Source organism: Eretmochelys imbricata, chromosome 25 (genome assembly GCF_965152235.1).
Source record: "Eretmochelys imbricata isolate rEreImb1 chromosome 25, rEreImb1.hap1, whole genome shotgun sequence".
Lineage (NCBI taxonomy): Eukaryota > Metazoa > Chordata > Testudines > Cheloniidae > Eretmochelys > Eretmochelys imbricata.
The window spans coordinates 8,329,427-8,347,610 of record NC_135596.1 but is presented as its reverse complement, the minus strand read 5'-3'; the positions used below and the strand labels follow the sequence as shown (position 1 = coordinate 8,347,610).

Below are 18,184 nucleotides of genomic sequence, written 5' to 3'. Positions count from 1 at the left end.
GAACGGACCACAGGGGAACCATCCGCACTGGTCTGATGGGACTGGTGGTGGATACACCAGCTGCGTGACCCTGGCTCTCTCCTCTCGGTCTCTGGGGCCTCGGCGCTCGTTTGGGCTGTCTGACAGAGCTTGTTACTCAAGGGCTTTTCCACATCAGCTGTTCACCTTCTGCCTCCAAAAAGAGGAACCGTGCTGCTGAAAAAACAAGAACTCCTGTCTTCAACGTCTTCCCTGCGGTGCTTTGGACACAGCTCAATGAGCAGGAGGACACATGCTGGGGTACCGGCCTGCCCTTGTCAAGAGCCAGCCGCAGCCCCATGGTGTTCCTCTGACCGAGGAGAAAAGAGAGCCCTGCTGAGTACTCGCTCTGCACGGCTCATACAACAGCAGAAGACAGGAGAACGCTACTGCCAAGTAAGTGCTGGGGTTCGCTGGGCATGGGGAGAAGGACTCTTCCCCAGGAGGGGCTGACTGTTGTCTGCATTTTAGCCACAGTTAAAAAGTAGAGCTGAGTCCAAGCCAGGTAGGTCTTGGTTCGAGCTCTGCCAAAGGAGAGGGATCTTCATGCTGGGGATTTGGGGCTGAGCACATCCAAGGCTGGAAGTGGGCTGGGTCACACAGGGTTGCAGAACCAGCCAGAATAACAAGCTCTAACCCAGGGGTCGGCAACCTATGGCAGGCCTGTCAAAGGCCGCACGCGAGCCAATTTTTAATGGCAGGCTGTGGCCTGCCGGGCCCCAGCCGCCAGCGCTCAGCGCCCGCTGACGAACCCAGGCCAGGGCCCCGGCAGGCAGCAGCGAGCCATTAAAAACCCTGCCCACCCCGGCCCGCTCTACCTCCCGGCGGGGGCAGGGTGAAGAAGCTTGGTCCTGCCGGCGGCTGCAGGGCAGGCAAGGTCCCCACTCCCCCACCTCTTCCCCCAGCCTGCTGGGGTCCTGCCTCTCCCCCGCCTCTTCCCCCAGCCTGCTGGGGTCCTGCCCTTGCCCCTCTCCCTCTCCCCCGCCTCTTCCCCCAGCCTGCTGGGGTCCTGCCCTTGCCCCTCTCCCTCTCCCCCGCCTCTTCCCCCAGCCTGCTGGGGTCCTGCCCCCGCCCCTCTCCCTCTCCCCCGCCTCTTCCCCCAGCCTGCTGGGGTCCTGCCCCTCCTCCTCTCCATCCTACCCTGCCTCTTCCCCCAGCCTGCTGGGGTCCTGCCCCTCCTCCTCTCCATCCTACCCTGCCTCTTCCCCCAGCCTGCTGCGGTCCTGCCCCTCCTCCTCTCCCCCACCTCTTCCCCCAGCCTGCTGGGGTCCTGCTCCTCCTCCTCTCCCCACTCCCCTGCCTCTTTCCCCAGCCTGCTGGGGTCCTGCCCCTGCCCCTCTCCCCTGCCTCTTCCCCCAGCCTGCTGGGGTCCTGCCCCTTTTCCTCTCCCTCCCTGCCCCTGATCAGCTGATGGCCCTTGCGAGGGAAGGGGGAGAAGCGGAGCCGCATTGCGCTTGCTGCTCCGGGGAGGAAGCGGAGAAGAGGTGGGACAGGGCCTTGGGGAAGGGGGGTGGAATCAGGGCATAGCCCCTCCAGCCCCCTGCTGTGAGCTGCTCTGGACAGGGGGCTGGGAGCACTCCCACAACCCTAGCCCACAACCCCAGCCCTCTGCCCTGACCCCTGCACCCCCCTCACACGCCCTCTGCCCTGACTTCTGCACCCTCCTCACACACTCCCAGCCCTCTGCCTTGACCCCTGCACCCCCCACGACCCCAGCCTTGACTCCAGCACCCCCCACACATACCCAGCCCCCCATGCCAACTCCTGCAACCTCCTCACACACCCCTAGCCCCCTGCCCTGACTCCTGCACCCCCACACATACCCAGGCCCCCCACACCCGATGCCGACTCTTGCACCCCCCACATTCTCACCCCCACCATGAGCACCAAACGGGAGCTCCTGCACCCCCCCTCCCCATTCCTACTTGGACCCCTCGCACCAAATGGGAGCTGCCCAGGTAAGCACTCCACACCCAAACCTCCTGCCCCAAAGCTAAGCCCCCTCCCTCATTCTAGCTCCTGGCCAGCCCCTGCACCCCAAACCCCAGCCTGCTCCTTCACCCCCAGCTCAGTGTAGAGAGAGAGGAAGAGAATGGGCTAGAACCAGGGAGAAGGTAGGTACCCACTCTGTGTGGGCAGGGCTGAGATCCCAGACCGGCAGCGGGCTGAGTGGGGCTGACAGCCAGGACCCTGGCTGGCAGGAGCCAGCGGATGGACCCCCAGACCGGCAGTGGGCTGAGCCACTCAGCCCACTGCCGGTCTGGGGTCCCGGTCGTCGGCTCCGCTCAGCCTGCTGCCAGCCTAGGTGAATGGAACCCCAGGTTGGCAGCGGGCTGAGCGGGCCGGCGGTGTAAGATCAGTATTTTAATTTAATTTTAAATGAAGCTTCTTAAACATTTTGAAAACCTTGTTTACTTTACATACGACAATAGTTTAGTTATATAATGTATAGACTTAGAGAGAGACCGTCTAAAAAACATTAAAATGTGTCACTGGCCCACGAAACCTTAAATTAAAGTGAATAGATGAAGACTTGGCACGCCGCTTCTGAAAGGTTGCCGACCCCTGCTGTAACCCATGGCTCCCAGAGCTGGAATAGAACCCAGGAGTCCTGTTTACACACACCTCTAACAGAGCTGGAATAGAACCCAGGAGTCCTGTTTTCACACACACACACACCCCTCTAACAGAGCTGGGAATAGAATCTGAGAGTCCTGCTTCCCAGTCCTCTGCGCTAACCACTGAACAAGGCTGCCTCCACCAAACCATCCACCCCCTTGCCCCTCCCTTCCCCCTCCTCCCCCCAAGTCGTTCCCTCCTTTAAACCCTTTTGTAGATTTACTCCCTTCGGCTGGGGAGTTTTAAAGCTGAGTTGATTCTGTGGTAGCTTCTGGCAGCTAAGAAAGATGGCACTGTTGTACATTTGGGATGGGAGGGAGGTCTGTGGGCCACGGTGGGTGTGGGGATTGGACCACAGCAGTAATGGATCTGAATTAGGCTGGGCGATGGATGCATGACTTACCCAGCTTGAGGGTGAAGCTGGATTGTGGGTGGGAGGGGCAGATATGGAGTCTGAGTTCAGCTTGTTGATGGGACCTAAATACTAATGCCCCGGCTTTCAATGGTCCATGTTTATAACCGTTCTCCTAATGCTGTTGAATGAATAGATGCTTCCTCCCGTTGTAACTATAGTCAGGAAGCACTGTCTGGGGGGGATTGCCATTGCCAACGTAGAGTCTTACTGACTGCTTGGTGGAGACGGGGTCATGAGACCCTAGCTAGCTGTCAGCATAAGGATCCCCAGCTGGGTGTCACTTCAAGGCAGGAAAAAAATAAACCCATAAACACCCTGCGAAGAAGAGACAAGTTTAATTCTGCACTCTTCACTTCCCCCTAGATCTGAGGAGGGTGAAGGTAAAGCCCAGCCTGCACTGTTTACTACCTGCCTAATGCTCACCCTGGCAACATAATGGAAAGGATTGGCCATGCTGGTTTTTTCATGTGGCTCAGGGCAGGACCCAGGAGTGATGATCCACAGCGTTGCCACTAAGGCTTGAGATAAAAACCCATGGCCCAAATTGCCCCTTCCTGTGTTAAAAAACAGTGACCGAGGACTCCTCATGAAGAAACAGATTCTGTCACCTTAAGCTGTCAGGGGGATTTGTCCCTGAGGTGCATTGAAAACTGTTTTAAAATTGTAGGCTGTCACTTTAAATTTCAGAGGGTTTTCCTGGTCCTGCTTGCAGCTTAGGGGGTTCTGTAGGGAAGCATGTGTTCTGGGCTAACAGCAGTCAGTCTGCAGACAGCCAGGCTAGTAAGGTGGGGTGCGTTATGCCTCTCTGTTTTAGGGAACAGCCTGCTTTGTCTCTCTCTCTGTTTTGGGGTTCTTGTCTGTAATGGTGCCGTGTTCTAAGAAATAAAGTAGTGTTATGTTGCAACCATGCAGCAAGAGTAGTTATGTATTGAACTTTTCTGTAAGTATGCCATGAACATAGCAGTATCCCACAGCCTGTGTGTACCCCCACCCCTGGTGGAGGCCCCAGGATCAGTGTGATGCCACGGCCATGTGCACACAAGCCATACAGCCCTGCAGCAGCTCTGGCCCCTGGTATCCCAACTTTTCCCTGGTAGCACCTCTCCATTCGAACCATGTTAGGAGGGGAACCCAGAGTGCTACAGCTTCCCATGAGCAAAATTGATCAAGCCTGGGGCGGTATTTCATGTAAGCTCTGTGGGACGAGGGGATGATAGCTGGGGTCATTGTGGTTCAGGACTTAGGTCCTGTTGGAGAGGCGTCAAGGCTAGAATAGCAGAGGGCTGCAATTCAGGTCTGAAGTGCATTGGCAGAACTGTATGGTGGGGCTGGATGAGCAGGGGCTGTTACAGAGCAGGCCTGAGGTTCCTGGGCTGAGCTGTACATACATGGGGAGCCCAGGGCTGGAAGAGCAGAGTGGGGTGCTGCAGAACAGGATTGAGAGGCATTGTGTCTGAGATGCTCCCATGCCACCTGACTTCACAGGACACGTGGGGGTGGGGAAGCACCACGTTTTAGTTCCCCCTGAAGAAAATGTACAAAACTGAGGTGAAACCTTCCAACCAAGCCAGCTCCAAGATGGGATTTGGGCAAAGAAAGATTTCACTTTTCCAAGAGTCGGAAATGTGATGGCTTTCCCTCGGTAAGGGCCTGTACAAACCAGCCTGACAGGTCTCTCCTGAAAGAGGTGTTAGGATATAGATATCCAGGCCTGCCTGTAAAGGCCTATATTTTAAGAATGTAGGTATATGTTTATTATTTAGCTAGTAATAGAGGTCTACAGGAGGAATTCTCCTTGCTGCAGCTGTGGAGACGGTGCACGAGGAACCCACAACGTGACCCATTGTCACTGAAACTTCCATGCTTGGCTGAGCCTGGGTGGCAGGGGGTTTCCGGGGCTGAGAGAAACTGACACTTCAATCTCTCTGGTCACGCAATCACAGACATGAAGGTCGCTATCTTAAAACAAAAAGAAAAGGAGTACTTGTGGCACCTTAGAGACTAACCAGTTTATTTGAGCATGAGCTTTCGTGAGCTACAGCTCACTAAGTGAGCTGTAGCTCACGAAAGCTCATGCTCAAATAAACTGGTTAGTCTCTAAGGTGCCACAAGTACTCCTTTTCTTTTTGCGAATACAGACTAACACGGCTGTTACTCTGAAACCTATCTTAAAACAAAAAAACTTCAAATCCAGACTCCAGCGAGAAACTGCTGAATTGGAATTCATTTGCAAATTGGATACTATTAATTTAGGCTTAAATAGAGACTGGGAGTGGCTAAGTCATTATGCAAGGTAGCCTATTTCCTCTTGTTTTTTCCTCCCACCCCCCCCCCAAGATGTTCTGGTTTAACTTGGATTTAAACTTGGAGAGTGGTCAGTTTGGACGAGCTATTACCAGCAGGAGAGTGAGTCTGTGTGTGTATGGGGGTGGGTTTTTGGAGGGGGGTGAGGGAGTGAGAGAACCTGGATTTGTGCAGGAAATGGCCTAACTTCATTATCATGCACATTGTGTAAAGAGTTGTCACTTTGGATGGGCTATCACCAGCAGGAGAGTGAATTTGTGTGGGGGGGTGGAGGGTGAGAAAACCTGGATTTGTGCTGGAAATGGCCTAACCTGACGATTACTTTAGATAAGCTATTACCAGCAGGACAGTGGGGTGGGAGGAGGTATTGTTTCATATTCTCTGTGTATATATAAAGTCTGCTGCAGTTTCCACGGTATGTATCTGATGAAGTGAGCTGTGGCTCACGAAAGCTCATGCTCAAATAAACTGGTTAGTCTCTAAGGTGCCACAAGTACTCCTTTTCTTTTTGACAGTTAAAGTTCTCCCTCCTTCCTTCCTTCCTTGCCTTGAATGATTCAATCACTGAACTGCCTCCCGCCCTGGCAGACACAGGCTATTTCGTGATCCTCAAAATGCCGGGCTGGAAGGGACCTCGTGAGGCCATCTAGTCCAGCCCCCTGTTCTGAGGCAGGACCAAGTCAACCTAAACTCTCCCTGACAGGTGTTTGTCCAACCTGTTCTTTGAAACCTCCAGAGATGGGGATTCCACCACCTCCCTAGATAACCTGTTCCAGGGCTTGGCTCTCCTGCTAGATAGTTTTTCCTGTTATCAACCTAAATCTCCCTTGCTGCAAGTTAAGTTGATTCCTTCTCCTCCAACCCTCAGTAGACATGGAGAACAACTGATCACTGTCCTCTTTGATATCAACCTTGTCCATATTTGAAGACTGTGTTATCATGTGGTCCCTCCACCCCAGCCGTCTCTTCTCTAGTCCAGTGTTTCTCAACGGCCTGCCCGTGGACTGGCACCAGTCCCTGAGATCTCGCTGACACAGTTTAGGAAGGCACCAAGCAGGTCCCTGGTATCAGAAAGGTTGAGAGACACTGCTGTAGACTAAACGGGTCCATTTCTTTCAACCATTCCTCAGAGTCCAGGTTTGCTAAAGCTTTTCTTGTTCTTGTTGCTCTCCTCCGGAAACCGTGTCCAATTCGTTCACATCTTTCTTGAAGTGCAGTGCCCAAAGCTGGACACAGCTGAGGCCTGGCTGGTGCTGAGTGGCGCGGAACAGCTACTTCCTGTGTCTTGTATTAACAGAGTGTCCAGGTAGATGGGCTACGCCTCTCTCTGGCTAACTCACTGCTTCCTGTCCAGCCGAAGTTAGCAGTGACCATCCGATGGCAGGATTTGCCATGTGGAATAAGGACCTAAGGCTGGGGTGTGCTGGCAAGAAGCCAACACTTTATTTTCTGGCTCCAGTCATGTGACTAAATGTCCCTGTCATGTGACAGGACTTGAGATCAACTGACTCCAGAAATACCGTCTTAAAAAGGGGGCGGGGGGAATTATGCCAGCCAGTTACTAACGGTGGTGCCATGATGATGGTGACGCTGGTCTCAGGAGGGTTCCTTCTCCAGCAGCCTGTTCCACTGCCAAGGCGGAGCTGCCACATGCAAGATTTCGGTTGTCAGTGGCTGGGTGGCAACTCCGCTGACAGCCGCCTGCTAGGGGCCCTCAAGAAAGAGGGGAGCCATTGTCCTCCTTGGTTTTATTTGGAGGTCTTCTGTTCCTCCTTCGGGACTGCCCATTCCCACCCTCCTCAGATCTACGGGGAAGTGTAGAGTGCAGAATTAAACCTGTGTGTCTTCTTTGCAGGGGGTTTGTGGGTTGGCTTGTTTTTTTCCTGCCCCGTCATGGGGGCAGCAATTTGGGATTCTTGCTGTAATATTTCTTCTCTGGTCTGGTTTTTGATCATGGAAATACTACCTAGTCCTTGTCTGGCATTCTTTATCCGGAGATCTCAAAGCATTTTACAAAGTAGGCAAATATTATTCTGCCTGTTTTTCAGATGAGGAAACTGAGGTATGGAATGGCATAGTGACTTGGCCCAGGTCCCACAGCAGGTCAGAGCCAGGACAGAACTCGGGTCTCCCAAGTCCTTGTCTAGTTCCCTATGTACCGGGTCACTTGGCCTCCCATTAGTCTTAGGGAAAGCAGTATGGCCTTGAGGCTAGATCACTAGATTAGAATCCAGGTTTTCTGAGTCCCATTCCTTGCTCTTCCACTGGCCTGCAGGGTGACCTGGGGCAAGTCACTTCCCCTTTCTATGCCTCAGTTTCCGCATCTGTAAAATGGAGGCTCTGTCTCTGGCCTCCTTTTGTGAAGTGTTTTGAGATCGACTGAGGGAAAGTGCTAGTTAAGAGGTGGTGGTCGTGTTAAATCAAGTTCTCTGATGTTTGCTGGCTTTTTTACTAACAAATCTGGATGTGCCAGGATAAGCAATTAGGGGGTTCAGCTAACTTTGTTTCTCCTGTTGTCTTACACATGCACCGGTCCACCAGCTGGGTCCACCAGCTGGCCTGTTCCAATCACTCCCAGACTCAGAAAACCCTTCCTGGCCCAAGCAGTGCCCGTTAGCCTGGAGGTCGCAGTCATTTACGTGGCCAATCTTTTTATTCAATAACCAACCCCAGCTCTTTAACTGCATCTCTTACTTTGATTCAAGTTCGCTGTTTGCTCAGGAGGGATACATGGTGCTTGGTCTTAGCCACGGCCGGGTGTCTGGCAGGAGGAGGAAGCTGAAACGCGGATCTGTGGGGAAAAGGAAAGATGGATCCGGAAGCTGAGGTCACCTACGCGGATCTGAAATTTCTTCCCAGATCGCAGCAAACAGATGTGAAGAAAGCAGGTAACAGTCCGCCACAGAAAGACCCTGACAGGTGCTTCTCAGGTGGGAGCCCCTGTGAGGGGCTTGGAATATCAACATCCCCATGTGTTACATGTTACATAAAGAGACGACATGGCCCAGTTGGATTGGGACCCAAGAGACTGGGCTCTATTCCCGGGTCTGCCACTGTCCTGCTGGATGATCTTAGGCAAGTGCCTTTGCCTCTCTCTGCCTCAGTTTCCCCCGCCACCCTCTGCCTATTTTGGCTATTTAGATTGGAAGCTCTTCAGGCCAGAGACTGCCTCTCACAATGTGCATGTAAAGTGCCGACCACAATGGGCCCCAAGGCTTCGGGGGGGGGCGGGGGTGTCTCTAGACTCTACCTAACACTAATAATAAGCTCAGATAAGACGTTCTCTTCGGGCCTCCAAGCGCAGCCGGTTGCACGAGGACACTGGATGCTGTAGCTATTTCTGAATGCTAAGGACCAGCTGGTGTAAATTAACGTATGCCGCTGGAGCAACTGTGCTGAGTTGCGCAAGCTGAGGATTTGGCCTATGACTTTCTTCCTTCTGCTGCTGATACTGCGTAGGGTCTGTACCAAATGCACACCAGTGTGGTGTGTGTGTGTTTGTTCTTTTCCCTTTCTCCCTGTACACCCAGAATCAAAGCCCCCTGCCCAGAAGACGTCTCCGTGGGCTTGGCTAGCAACAGTGGTGATTCTCTGTGTGCTGTTCCTAGTGGCGTTAATTTCCCTGAGTATCCTGTGTAAGTACTTTTGATGGAAAGGACGAGGGTTGGGGTTCCCCCCCCCCCCCGCCGCCCTGTTAAATGGAGAGAACAATGCTTTCCCCAGCTGAAGTGCGCTCAGAGATCTTCAGCCCACTGAAACACTCCTCCTAAGTCCTCTGGTTCGCTATTTCATAATAAACTCGTTTCCAACAGTCATCTAGTGGATGGCAGGACATCCTTGCCTCTGAGCAGTGTACTCAGGAAGCTATTGTGTCAGAAGCTGGCAACGGTGACTCAACACGGGTCATGTGGGAACAACTTGTAGTGAAATAGTTGTACAGCACTTTTTTGACTTGGAAAGTGGGGTCCCTCTATTCTAGGTGAACCTCCTTTCCTCGGTTTCAGAGTAGCAGCCATGTTAGTCTGTATCCGTAAAAAGAACAGGAGGACTTGTGGCACCTTAGAGACTAACAAATTTATTCGAGCATGAGCTTTCGTGAGCTACAGCTCACTTCATCAGGAAGATCTCTGCCCCCGAGCCCTAGATTTGAGACCTTAAACCTCCAGCAAATGCATCCTCTTCCCTTAGCATCTCCTCCACCTCCCTCCCTCCCTCACTCTCCACAATTTCATCCCTAATGACTCTCCTCAAGTGTGACTGGCTTCTAGTGTGGGTGGCCAATCCATGCCTAGCATGATGGGCACCTCAAATCCCCAAGGCTGGAGGGGTCAGTTAGATCAACCTAAAGAAAATAGTTTAATGCAACAGAAAAACCAGATGGCCGGTGTGACGGCTGGGGCTTGGAGGCAGCTCCCATAATGTCCACTCTGGCAGCCTGAGTCCCCACACTGTTCACACAGACCTTTCAGACCTGCGCAGCCTCCTGATTAAAGGCCAGGAGAGACCATCGATTGAGGCCACAATTGGCCTAGCTTTCATTATCAATGGTGAGACTGATGCTGAAGTAGACTGCCTTTGGGAAGGGGCCGCCCCACTCAGACGTGGTGTCTTCTCCCTCTGCTAGATTCCCGGCTCCTAGCTGGCAACATGCAGCTTCTAGAGGAATCCAAGCAAACCAAGAGCAAACTGCAGCAAGCGGAAGGGAGATACTCCCAGTTACTGCAGTTGGCATTGCACACAAAGATCTGCGCCCTGGAGTCCCCGTCCTCCAACACCTCAGAGCCCCGCAGTGAGTACGGTGCCATTGTCCCCGTTTCACAGAGGGTGAAAGGAAAGCCCTGAGCAGGGAAGTGACTCTTAAGATGGCGGAGCTGGCAGTAGAACCCAGGAGTCCAGGTTCCTAGTCTCAGCTCTGAACACCCACCTGTTCGGATGGGCCTCAAGGAAAGGGCAGATGTGCTGCTGCCCGCTTCAGCTGCGAAGGCCGCTCTCTCCTGCTGCCTCGGGCAAAGGTCCGGAACGGAGATGGCAGCTGCCTAGCCGGCGGGAGGGGCACAAGCGCCAAGTCCAGGCGCTGGTTGTTCTTACACGGCCCCCTGTTCTGAGCCAAGGTGTGCTCAGTTTCCCTCTCCTCCCTCCTCAGACATCAGCTGTACCTTCTGCCCCTACCAGTGGATTTCAAACAAAGGGAGGTGTTACTACTTTTCTCCAAGTACTTTATCGTGGAACGACAGCAGGAGAAGCTGCCAGAAGGAACAGGCCGAGCTAGTGGTCATTTCCGATCGGGAGGAGCAGGTAACGTGAGCCACTTACTATCATGGAGCCTCCTAGGGCCGTAGATTTTTATTTATTTATTTATTTTTAATGCCTCTTTTTGCAAGCCCATGCTCTGGGAAGTGCTGAGAACCCCCACGTCAATGGCCCTGGCCCAAGGCATTTCCACCGGAGCTGTCCCATGACCCTTAGCACAGGGCTTGTGTGTTCCTTAGCTACTGCATAGCGCTTAAGAGCTGCTGCAGGATTGTTCCCTGCCCCTGGGGGGCAAGGGGTTGACTCATTTCTTGCCTCAATCTCCTTCCAGCCTAGGGGGTGAATGCCTGGCTTGCTAGTTGGCCATTCTGCCTTGTGCATGGGTAGTGGTCAAGACACTGCAGACCCACTTCCAGAAGGCAGTGAATGGCCCCAAATGGCGGGGCGTGTGCCTAAGGAATAGGAGCTTTTCCTGTGGGCCCCAAATTCTAGCTGAATTTTTCACATGGCCCCAGTGCTGAAGGAAGGGACTAAGCTGGACTCCTCCAGCACTGTTCTGTGGGCCCCCTCCGATCGGAGCACTCTGAGGTGGCCTCTAACAATGCCTACCAGCTCAGGCCCCACAGGGAGATAGGTGGGGGGATGCCACGTTCGAGCACCAGGCCAGGCGCTGAGCAGCAAAATGGCCTCAGAACTGAGGCCGCTGGGGGACTTTGCTGGTGGAAGTCTTGACCTTGTCCATACCAGGAACCCCCAAGATCGTGCCCTTTCCCTCGTTGACAGATATGGGAAGGGCAGGGTGGCCGTGACCCCCCTGACACCTGTTCTTGACCCCCAGGTTAAGAACCACTGCAATAGAGGAGCCAGTTCTGACTTCCATGATCCCTGGTGTCCCATAACAAATGACTAACTAAAACAGGGCTAAAATCTCTGGGGATGAAAAGTGGGGAGCTCACGTACCACAGTGAAGGACCCCTCCTCTCCCAAGTGAACAGGGCCAACTGGGATCCCTTCCCCCTGCTGCTTTTGGGAAAGGGCCCTGTTTTGTCAGTTCAGTGGCCTGGTGCGATTTGTGGCTGAGAGCACAGTGGAGCTTCTTTGTAGAAACATTGAAGCATCCCTCATGCGGCGCTGTCTGTAACCTTCTCCAGGACTTTCTCAGCAAGCAGCAAAGCCTTGCGGATTATTGGATTGGCCTGACGGATGTGGCCCAAGAAGGCTCCTGGAAGTGGGTGGATGGCACTGACTTAAACCAAATGGAGAAGTAAGTGTAATACAGCAGGGTCCTTCGTAGTGCTCTCTCTGGCTGAAGGACACTCGCTGAATGTCTTCCCCACACAGCCGTACAGCAGCTCTCTAAGAGCGGAGCAGGAGGGAGCAGGCATTGATTCAACAGCCGCACTGAAGGGGGACAAATGTCACCCACACACCTTCTGGGGGTGGCGTTCGGTCCCATCTAGTGGCACTGAGACCACTTCAAGAGAGAGAGAAAATGAGTCTGCTCTACAGCCAGTTGGCTTTTGGCTCATGCACTAAGCTCCAGAAGCCCCAGGTTCGATCCCACCTGCTGACGACTGGGGTCTGTCAGCGTTACACAAACAGGATAACCTGTCCCCCTTTCTTCCTCCTGCCCTCGCCCCCCACCAGATCATGTAGTCTGACCTCCTGTATAACTGGCCCCAGGACAATTCCTGTTTGAATAAGAGCAGATCTTTTAGAAAGACGTCCCATCCTGATTTTAAAAATGGTCCGTGATGGAGAACCCACCATGACCCATGGTCAATTGTTCCAGTGGTTAATTACCCTCGCTCATAAAACGTATGCCATATGTCCAGTCTGCACTTACTTAGTTTCAGCCTCCTGCCATTTGATTGTGTTCTACCTCTGCTTGCTACTTTGAAGAGCCCAATATCAAATATTTGTTGGCCATGTCGGTACATATTGACTGACCAAGTCACCCCTCCGCCTGTATCTTTGTTAGACTCTAGGAGCTCCGTCTATAGCTTATCACGGTAAGGCAGGTTTTCTAATCCTTTCCTCATTCTCTGATCCTTCCCCAGTTTATCAACCTCCTTCCTGCGCTGTGGGCACCAGAATGGGACACAGCTGCTTGCTCCCAAGCCAAATGCAGGCTGGGTTGACGCTAGGGCTAGCGGCAAAATCCAAAGTCACTTCCATTAAAAATTTCAAACAAAACTATTTCATTCGATTTTTTTTTTATGGCAAATTGAGTGAAAAAAAATTTAAATGAAAATTGGCCCATTTTGCATTTAAAGATGCTCACTTTGGTTTTGGTCTTTGTTTGTTTTTTTGTTTTTCTGTTGAAAAATATAAAATGTGGCCAAAATCAAACAGTAGTGTGTTTTGGTTTGGGGGTGTTTTTTGGACATCTTTTATCTTTTGATGAGGGAGCAGGGTGGGGAATTTCAGCCTGATCTCTTAGGATGCTGCAGGTCAGATTCTGTTCAGCTATGTTGGTGTAAATCTGGAATAATCCTGGTGAAGAGGAAGAAGTAGGAATATGATTATAGAAATGTAAGGCTGGAAGGGATGTCAAGAAGTCGGCTAGTCCATTTTCTCCAGCCCCCCACTCCCCCCACATGCTGAAACAGAATTAAGTATAATTAGATCATTCCTGACAGATGTTTGTCTAACCCAGGGATGGGCAAACTTTGTGGTCCGCGGGCCACATCTGGGTATGGAAATTTTATGGTGGACCATGAATGCTCACGAAATTGGGGGTTGGGAGGGGGTGTGGGATCTGGCTGTGGGTGCAGGCTCTGGGATGGTGCCAGAAATGAGGAGTTCAAAGTGCAGGAGGGAGCTCCGGGCTGGGGCAGCAGGTTGGGGTGTGTGGGAAGGATGGGGGCTCCAGCTTGGGGGGGGGGGGGGCTCTGGGGTGGGGCTGAGGATGAGGGGTTGGGGGTGCAGGAGGATGCTCTGGGCTGGGACTGAGGGGTTCAGAGGGTGGGAGGGGGATCAGGGCTGGAAGTTGGGATGCGGGAGGGGCTCAGGGGTGCAGGCTCCAGGTGGCACTTACCTCAAGCAGCTCCCGGAAGCAGCAGTATGTCCCCGCTCCGGCTCCTATGCAGAGGCATGGCAGTGGCCAAGCAGCTCTGCGTGCTGCCCCGTGCACAGGTGCTGCCCCTGCAGCTCCCATTGGCCGCGGTACCTGGCCAATGGGAGCTGCGGGGGCGGCACTTGGAGCAGGGGCAATGTGCAGAGCCCCCTGGCTGCCCCTATGTGTAGGAGCCAGAGCAGGGACATGCCTCTGCTTCTGAGAGCCATGTGGAGCCACGGCACATGTGGAGCGGGGCAAGCCCCGGACCCCACTCCCCAGCGGGAGGTCAAGGCTGGATTAAAACGTCCGAAGGGCGGGACGTGGCTCCCGGGCTGTAGTTTGCCCACCCCTCCAGTGGGGGGGGAGGATTCCACAACATTCCTAAGTCACCTGCTCCAGTACTATCACTCCTTGTTGTTCGAAAGCTTTTCCTGGTAGCCACCCTAAATCCATGTGATCTGGACCCAGAAAATTGTGATTGCTCACCTGTAACTGAAGCTGTTTGAGATGGGCTCTGCACATCCCCACTCATGGGGCAGGCTGCAGTGTCTGTGCAGTCCCATGGGTGCGAACATACAGAGGCCTCTTGAGTCAATACACCCCTGATGCTGTAGGATGGGCCAGGGCCGTACTTTCCCTTGGGTGCAGCAGCCGGGGGGAGGGCCCATCACAGGAAGGAGAGCGGAGATGCAGAGAAATCTGCATTGTTAGTTTCTAAAACGCAGATCCTGACCGTTCCATTTATTTTTTCCCCTCCAGATTTTGGTTCTCTCCCCAGCCAGATAACTATCACAATGAGGACTGTGCGACTCTGACCACCAAACAACCCCTGCCACTTAACTGGAATGATGTCCCGTGCTACGAATTTTTCCCCTACATCTGTGAAAAGGCAGCCAACACTCTCACCATCTAAGCTTCCTCTGACTCGGAACATCTTGTTCACTGTGGCCGATGATGCAGCGTCCCCAAATGCCACTGGGCTCCTCCTGAGCCAGTTCATCTCCTGTTGGACAAACACCCAATAGAGGGTGCTGAGGACTCACCTTTGCAGCTGGCTTGGCAGAAGCCACAGGCTGTCCAGTCCCGTTTTCCAAAGGGTATTTTTGCCCAGATCCACACAGGGTCTTCAGAGCTTAGCTCCTAGGTCTAGGCACCGCGGAGGTCCACAAAACCCCTGCTCAGCTGTGGCCTAACCTTGTAGGCACCTAAATTCACTTGGCACCTAAACTTTTGCTCTAAAAATCTCTCTAGAATCCTAAATTTTCTACCTCTGGGCATGCCTGCTGCTGCATCAGGCAGACACCCAGTGCCTGCCTCCCAGCACAGAGCAGGTGCAGAGAGGTGTAATGGAAGGCTAGACTGTATTCTGTGGTTCAGCCACTTGGTGATACTGTGTGAGTAACCCTTATTGAAGCTAACCTCGGCCATACTTGGCTGTCCATCAAAGATCTTGTAGTGAACACGGCTGGTGTGATCTGTCTGCGAAGGAAGCTCTGTAGCCAGTCCATATGTGGTGCAGAAGCCGGACCTGCTAGAGGCAGCCCTGAAATCTAGCGTGTACAAGGTGCACGTGATATGGTGTCAGGAGTAAACTAGTGCCAGAGGGGAACACTAACAGGTGGTGGTCTCTGAGCACTCCTGATTCTGCACAAAAGGACCGGTGCAGGAGGAGGATTCCCTGATAACTCTAAGCCCAGGGGTAGGGCCTCTCTCCCCATGTATTGAATGGGCAGCCCAGGAGCCTAACCCAGGATTTGTGGATTCCACGGAGTGGCTAGGTAGTTAGGTGTTGCACCCCCAAGGTCTCTTAGTGTATCCAGGCCTTTAGATATGCCTGGTTTTCCTTCCCCACCCCTGCTTTTTACAGCTGCATTTTGGTTGGGTTTTTCTTTTTGAAATAAGACAAAGGGAGTCTAATATTTAAAAAAAAAAAAAAAAGAAGTGTTGGAGGAGGAAATGCAGGAAAGTGTCAAGCCAGATCTCTTCAGCTTTGCCCCACGTCCTGTCGGAATCAGTGTCCCTGCTTTGTGTGTGTGTGTGTGTGGTTTTTACGGTGGTAGCCATGATCCCTGGCTCTTAGCAATAAAGTGACTTACACAGGAGGTCAGTATCACAATTTTACAGAGGGGGAAACTGAGGCAAAGTGACTTGCCAAACGTCACCTAGCAGGCCAGTGCCAGCACTGGGAATAGAACTCACCTCTAGTGAATTCTATCCCCTGTATCAGAGACCTGGGTTTTATTTTCAGCTTTGCCGTGGACTTGAGCAAGTTACCTCTCTCTGTGACTCAGTTTCCCCATCTGTATAAGAAAGGGGTAATGAGGTTGTGAGGCTACAGCCACTTGTGTACAGAATGCTTTGAGGATGGCAGCACAGATTTATTACTGCTTGTGCGCAAACAAACTATTTTGAAAGAATTTGAAGGTTTCAGTATCAAGCATGTGACAGTGGGGAAGTCCCAGACTGGAAGCTGCTTGTTGCACAGTGTGAGTGGAGAGCTGATCGCCTGCAGCAGCAAACCAGGAACAAGTGATGAGATCTAAATAGAGATGGGATTTGATGACTTGAGAGCTGCTACCCTGGACAAACCTGAATGGATTTTCAGTGTTGCAAACCACTTCCCTGGCCGAGTCCCCTGCCACACTTCTGTGAGGAGATTTGCATAGCACTTTGCATGCTTGTAAGCAGGACTTTCCCAAGACCCTGATTCAGCTCTTCTGTGGTAGGAAACATCTGCAGCAAATGGTCTTGCCCCCCAGCAAGCTGCAGTTCCTGAAGATGAGAGTTTCCTCCGTGCTATAACAGCAAGGGGGCCACATGACACTGACTCCAGGACGAGTCTGACACAGTCCCTTCTCCCTCCCCCGCTCCTGTGACTGGGTTGTTCTTGAGACACTGAGATTCGGCCACAACACGTGGAAGGCCTTGCAGTTAAAGCCTTAGAGCCGAGCATGAAATGTAATGGCCACAGAGGTCTTTCCTGGGGATGCAATGACCTTTGGCACTGCTGCAATCTACGCTGCTGCGCGGGTGAACGATCAAGGAACATTCAAGCAATGGTTAAACCCAGGGTAACTCAGGAGTGCCAGTTACAAAGGGCAGCTACAGGCTCCAGCCCTTGAAGAGGCTTTTGGCTTATCTAAAAAAGCCAGCGTTGCTCCTTTCTCTATAAAATAAGATTTAGCAGCATCCCACCCTCACAGAGGGGAGTTGTGAAATGCCCTGAGGCTTCCCTGAAGCCTGAGAATGAGAACTAGCTGATGGGCAACCAGCAGGAGGGCCTCAAAGGAAGGAAGTGGAATTTTGAAATATAGCTATATTTGTCCGTCACAAACTTGGGGCGCAATCCAGGTGTTGCATAGCTCCAGCTTTTCCAACCCCTAACTGTTTCATGGGCCCAGTTGCTGCCGGTCTAAGGCAGTTTGGTCTCAGAAGGGGATGCTCTTCTCCTCTCTAGGTCAAGCAAGCCTGTGAGCTCAAGCTGGAGGGCAGACCTGGCTTCTGACTTTAAAAAGCACCAAAAGTCAGAGCATTTCTGAGACTTCATTATGATGATGGTGTTTGAGTGGCCTGAAGAGGGGGCCGGTGAGCAGTGCTCTGAAAATGCCATTCATTATGACTAGGGCCCTAACAAATTCAGGGTTCATTCTGGTCAATTTCAGGGTCGTAGGAGTTTAAAAATTGTAAATTTCATGATTTCCCTATTTAAATCTGAACTTTCAGACTGTTGTCATTGTAGGGGTCCTGACCCAAAAAGGAGTTGAGTGTGTGTGTGGGGGGAGGGGGTTGCAAGGTTATTGTAAGGGGGAGGATAGCAAGTACTGCCGCCCTTACTTCTGCGCTGCTGCCTTCGGAGCTGGGCAGCTGGCATGGTCTCGCCACCCTGCCTCCTGCACTGCAGCCGGCAGGGCCCTGCCTCCAGAGCTGGGTGCTCGGCCAACAGCCTCCGCTCTCCAGCCACCCGGCTCTGAAGGGCAGCAGTACCATGACCCTGCCCCCCTAAAATAACTTGACCCCCCCCCCGCAACTCCTGTTTGGGTCAGGACCCCCCATTTGAGAAATGCTGGTCTCCCCTGTGCAATCTGTATAGTACAGTGTAAAAGTGCCCAAAAACCCAGATATCACTGGGGGAGACCAGAGTTCACGATCCGTGCTGTGTTTTTCATGACTGTGAATTTGGTAGGGCCCTAATTATGACAGTTGCATCTGGAAGCTCTAACCAAGAGTTTGGCTCCAGGGTGCTGAGCGCTGTGCACACAGCCCCTCCATCTTACAAGAGCTTGCACGCCAAATAGACACAGAGAAACTGAAGCAGAGAGAAACCTGATCCTGGTCACTGAGCTAGTGAGTAATGAGAGCAAGGAATAGAAGCTGTGACTTCTTCTGGCAAACCTGCCCCTACTCACTGGACCCTGGGCCTTCCCTCGTCAAGTTACTTGTGCATATTGTCAGATTAGCTGCTTCATTTGTTTCTCAAGGATTCAATTTGTAAGCCTTTTTCCTTGTGGAAGGGGAAA

General features: G+C 52.6%; 1 protein-coding gene across 2 annotated transcripts; it reads left to right on the top strand.

Annotated features, from left to right (window-relative positions):
* Nucleotides 1–297: 297 nt before the first annotated feature.
* On the top strand, nt 298–17,299 carry LOC144280202 (CD209 antigen-like protein C). 2 transcript variants are annotated; one of them, XM_077842057.1, is made up of 7 exons: nt 298–414; nt 8,062–8,244; nt 8,887–8,991; nt 9,981–10,145; nt 10,500–10,651; nt 11,758–11,870; nt 14,427–17,299. In XM_077842057.1, the coding sequence occupies exons 2-7, from the start codon at nt 8,166–8,168 to the stop codon at nt 14,578–14,580; spliced, it is 768 nt and encodes a 255-aa protein (XP_077698183.1). In that variant the 5' UTR covers nt 298–414; nt 8,062–8,165; the 3' UTR covers nt 14,581–17,299. The 2 variants fall into 2 exon arrangements, with proteins under 2 accessions (XP_077698183.1, XP_077698182.1); XM_077842056.1 differs by lacking the exons at nt 298–414; nt 8,062–8,244 and having other exon boundaries at nt 8,742–8,991.
* Nucleotides 17,300–18,184: the final 885 nt, after the last annotated feature.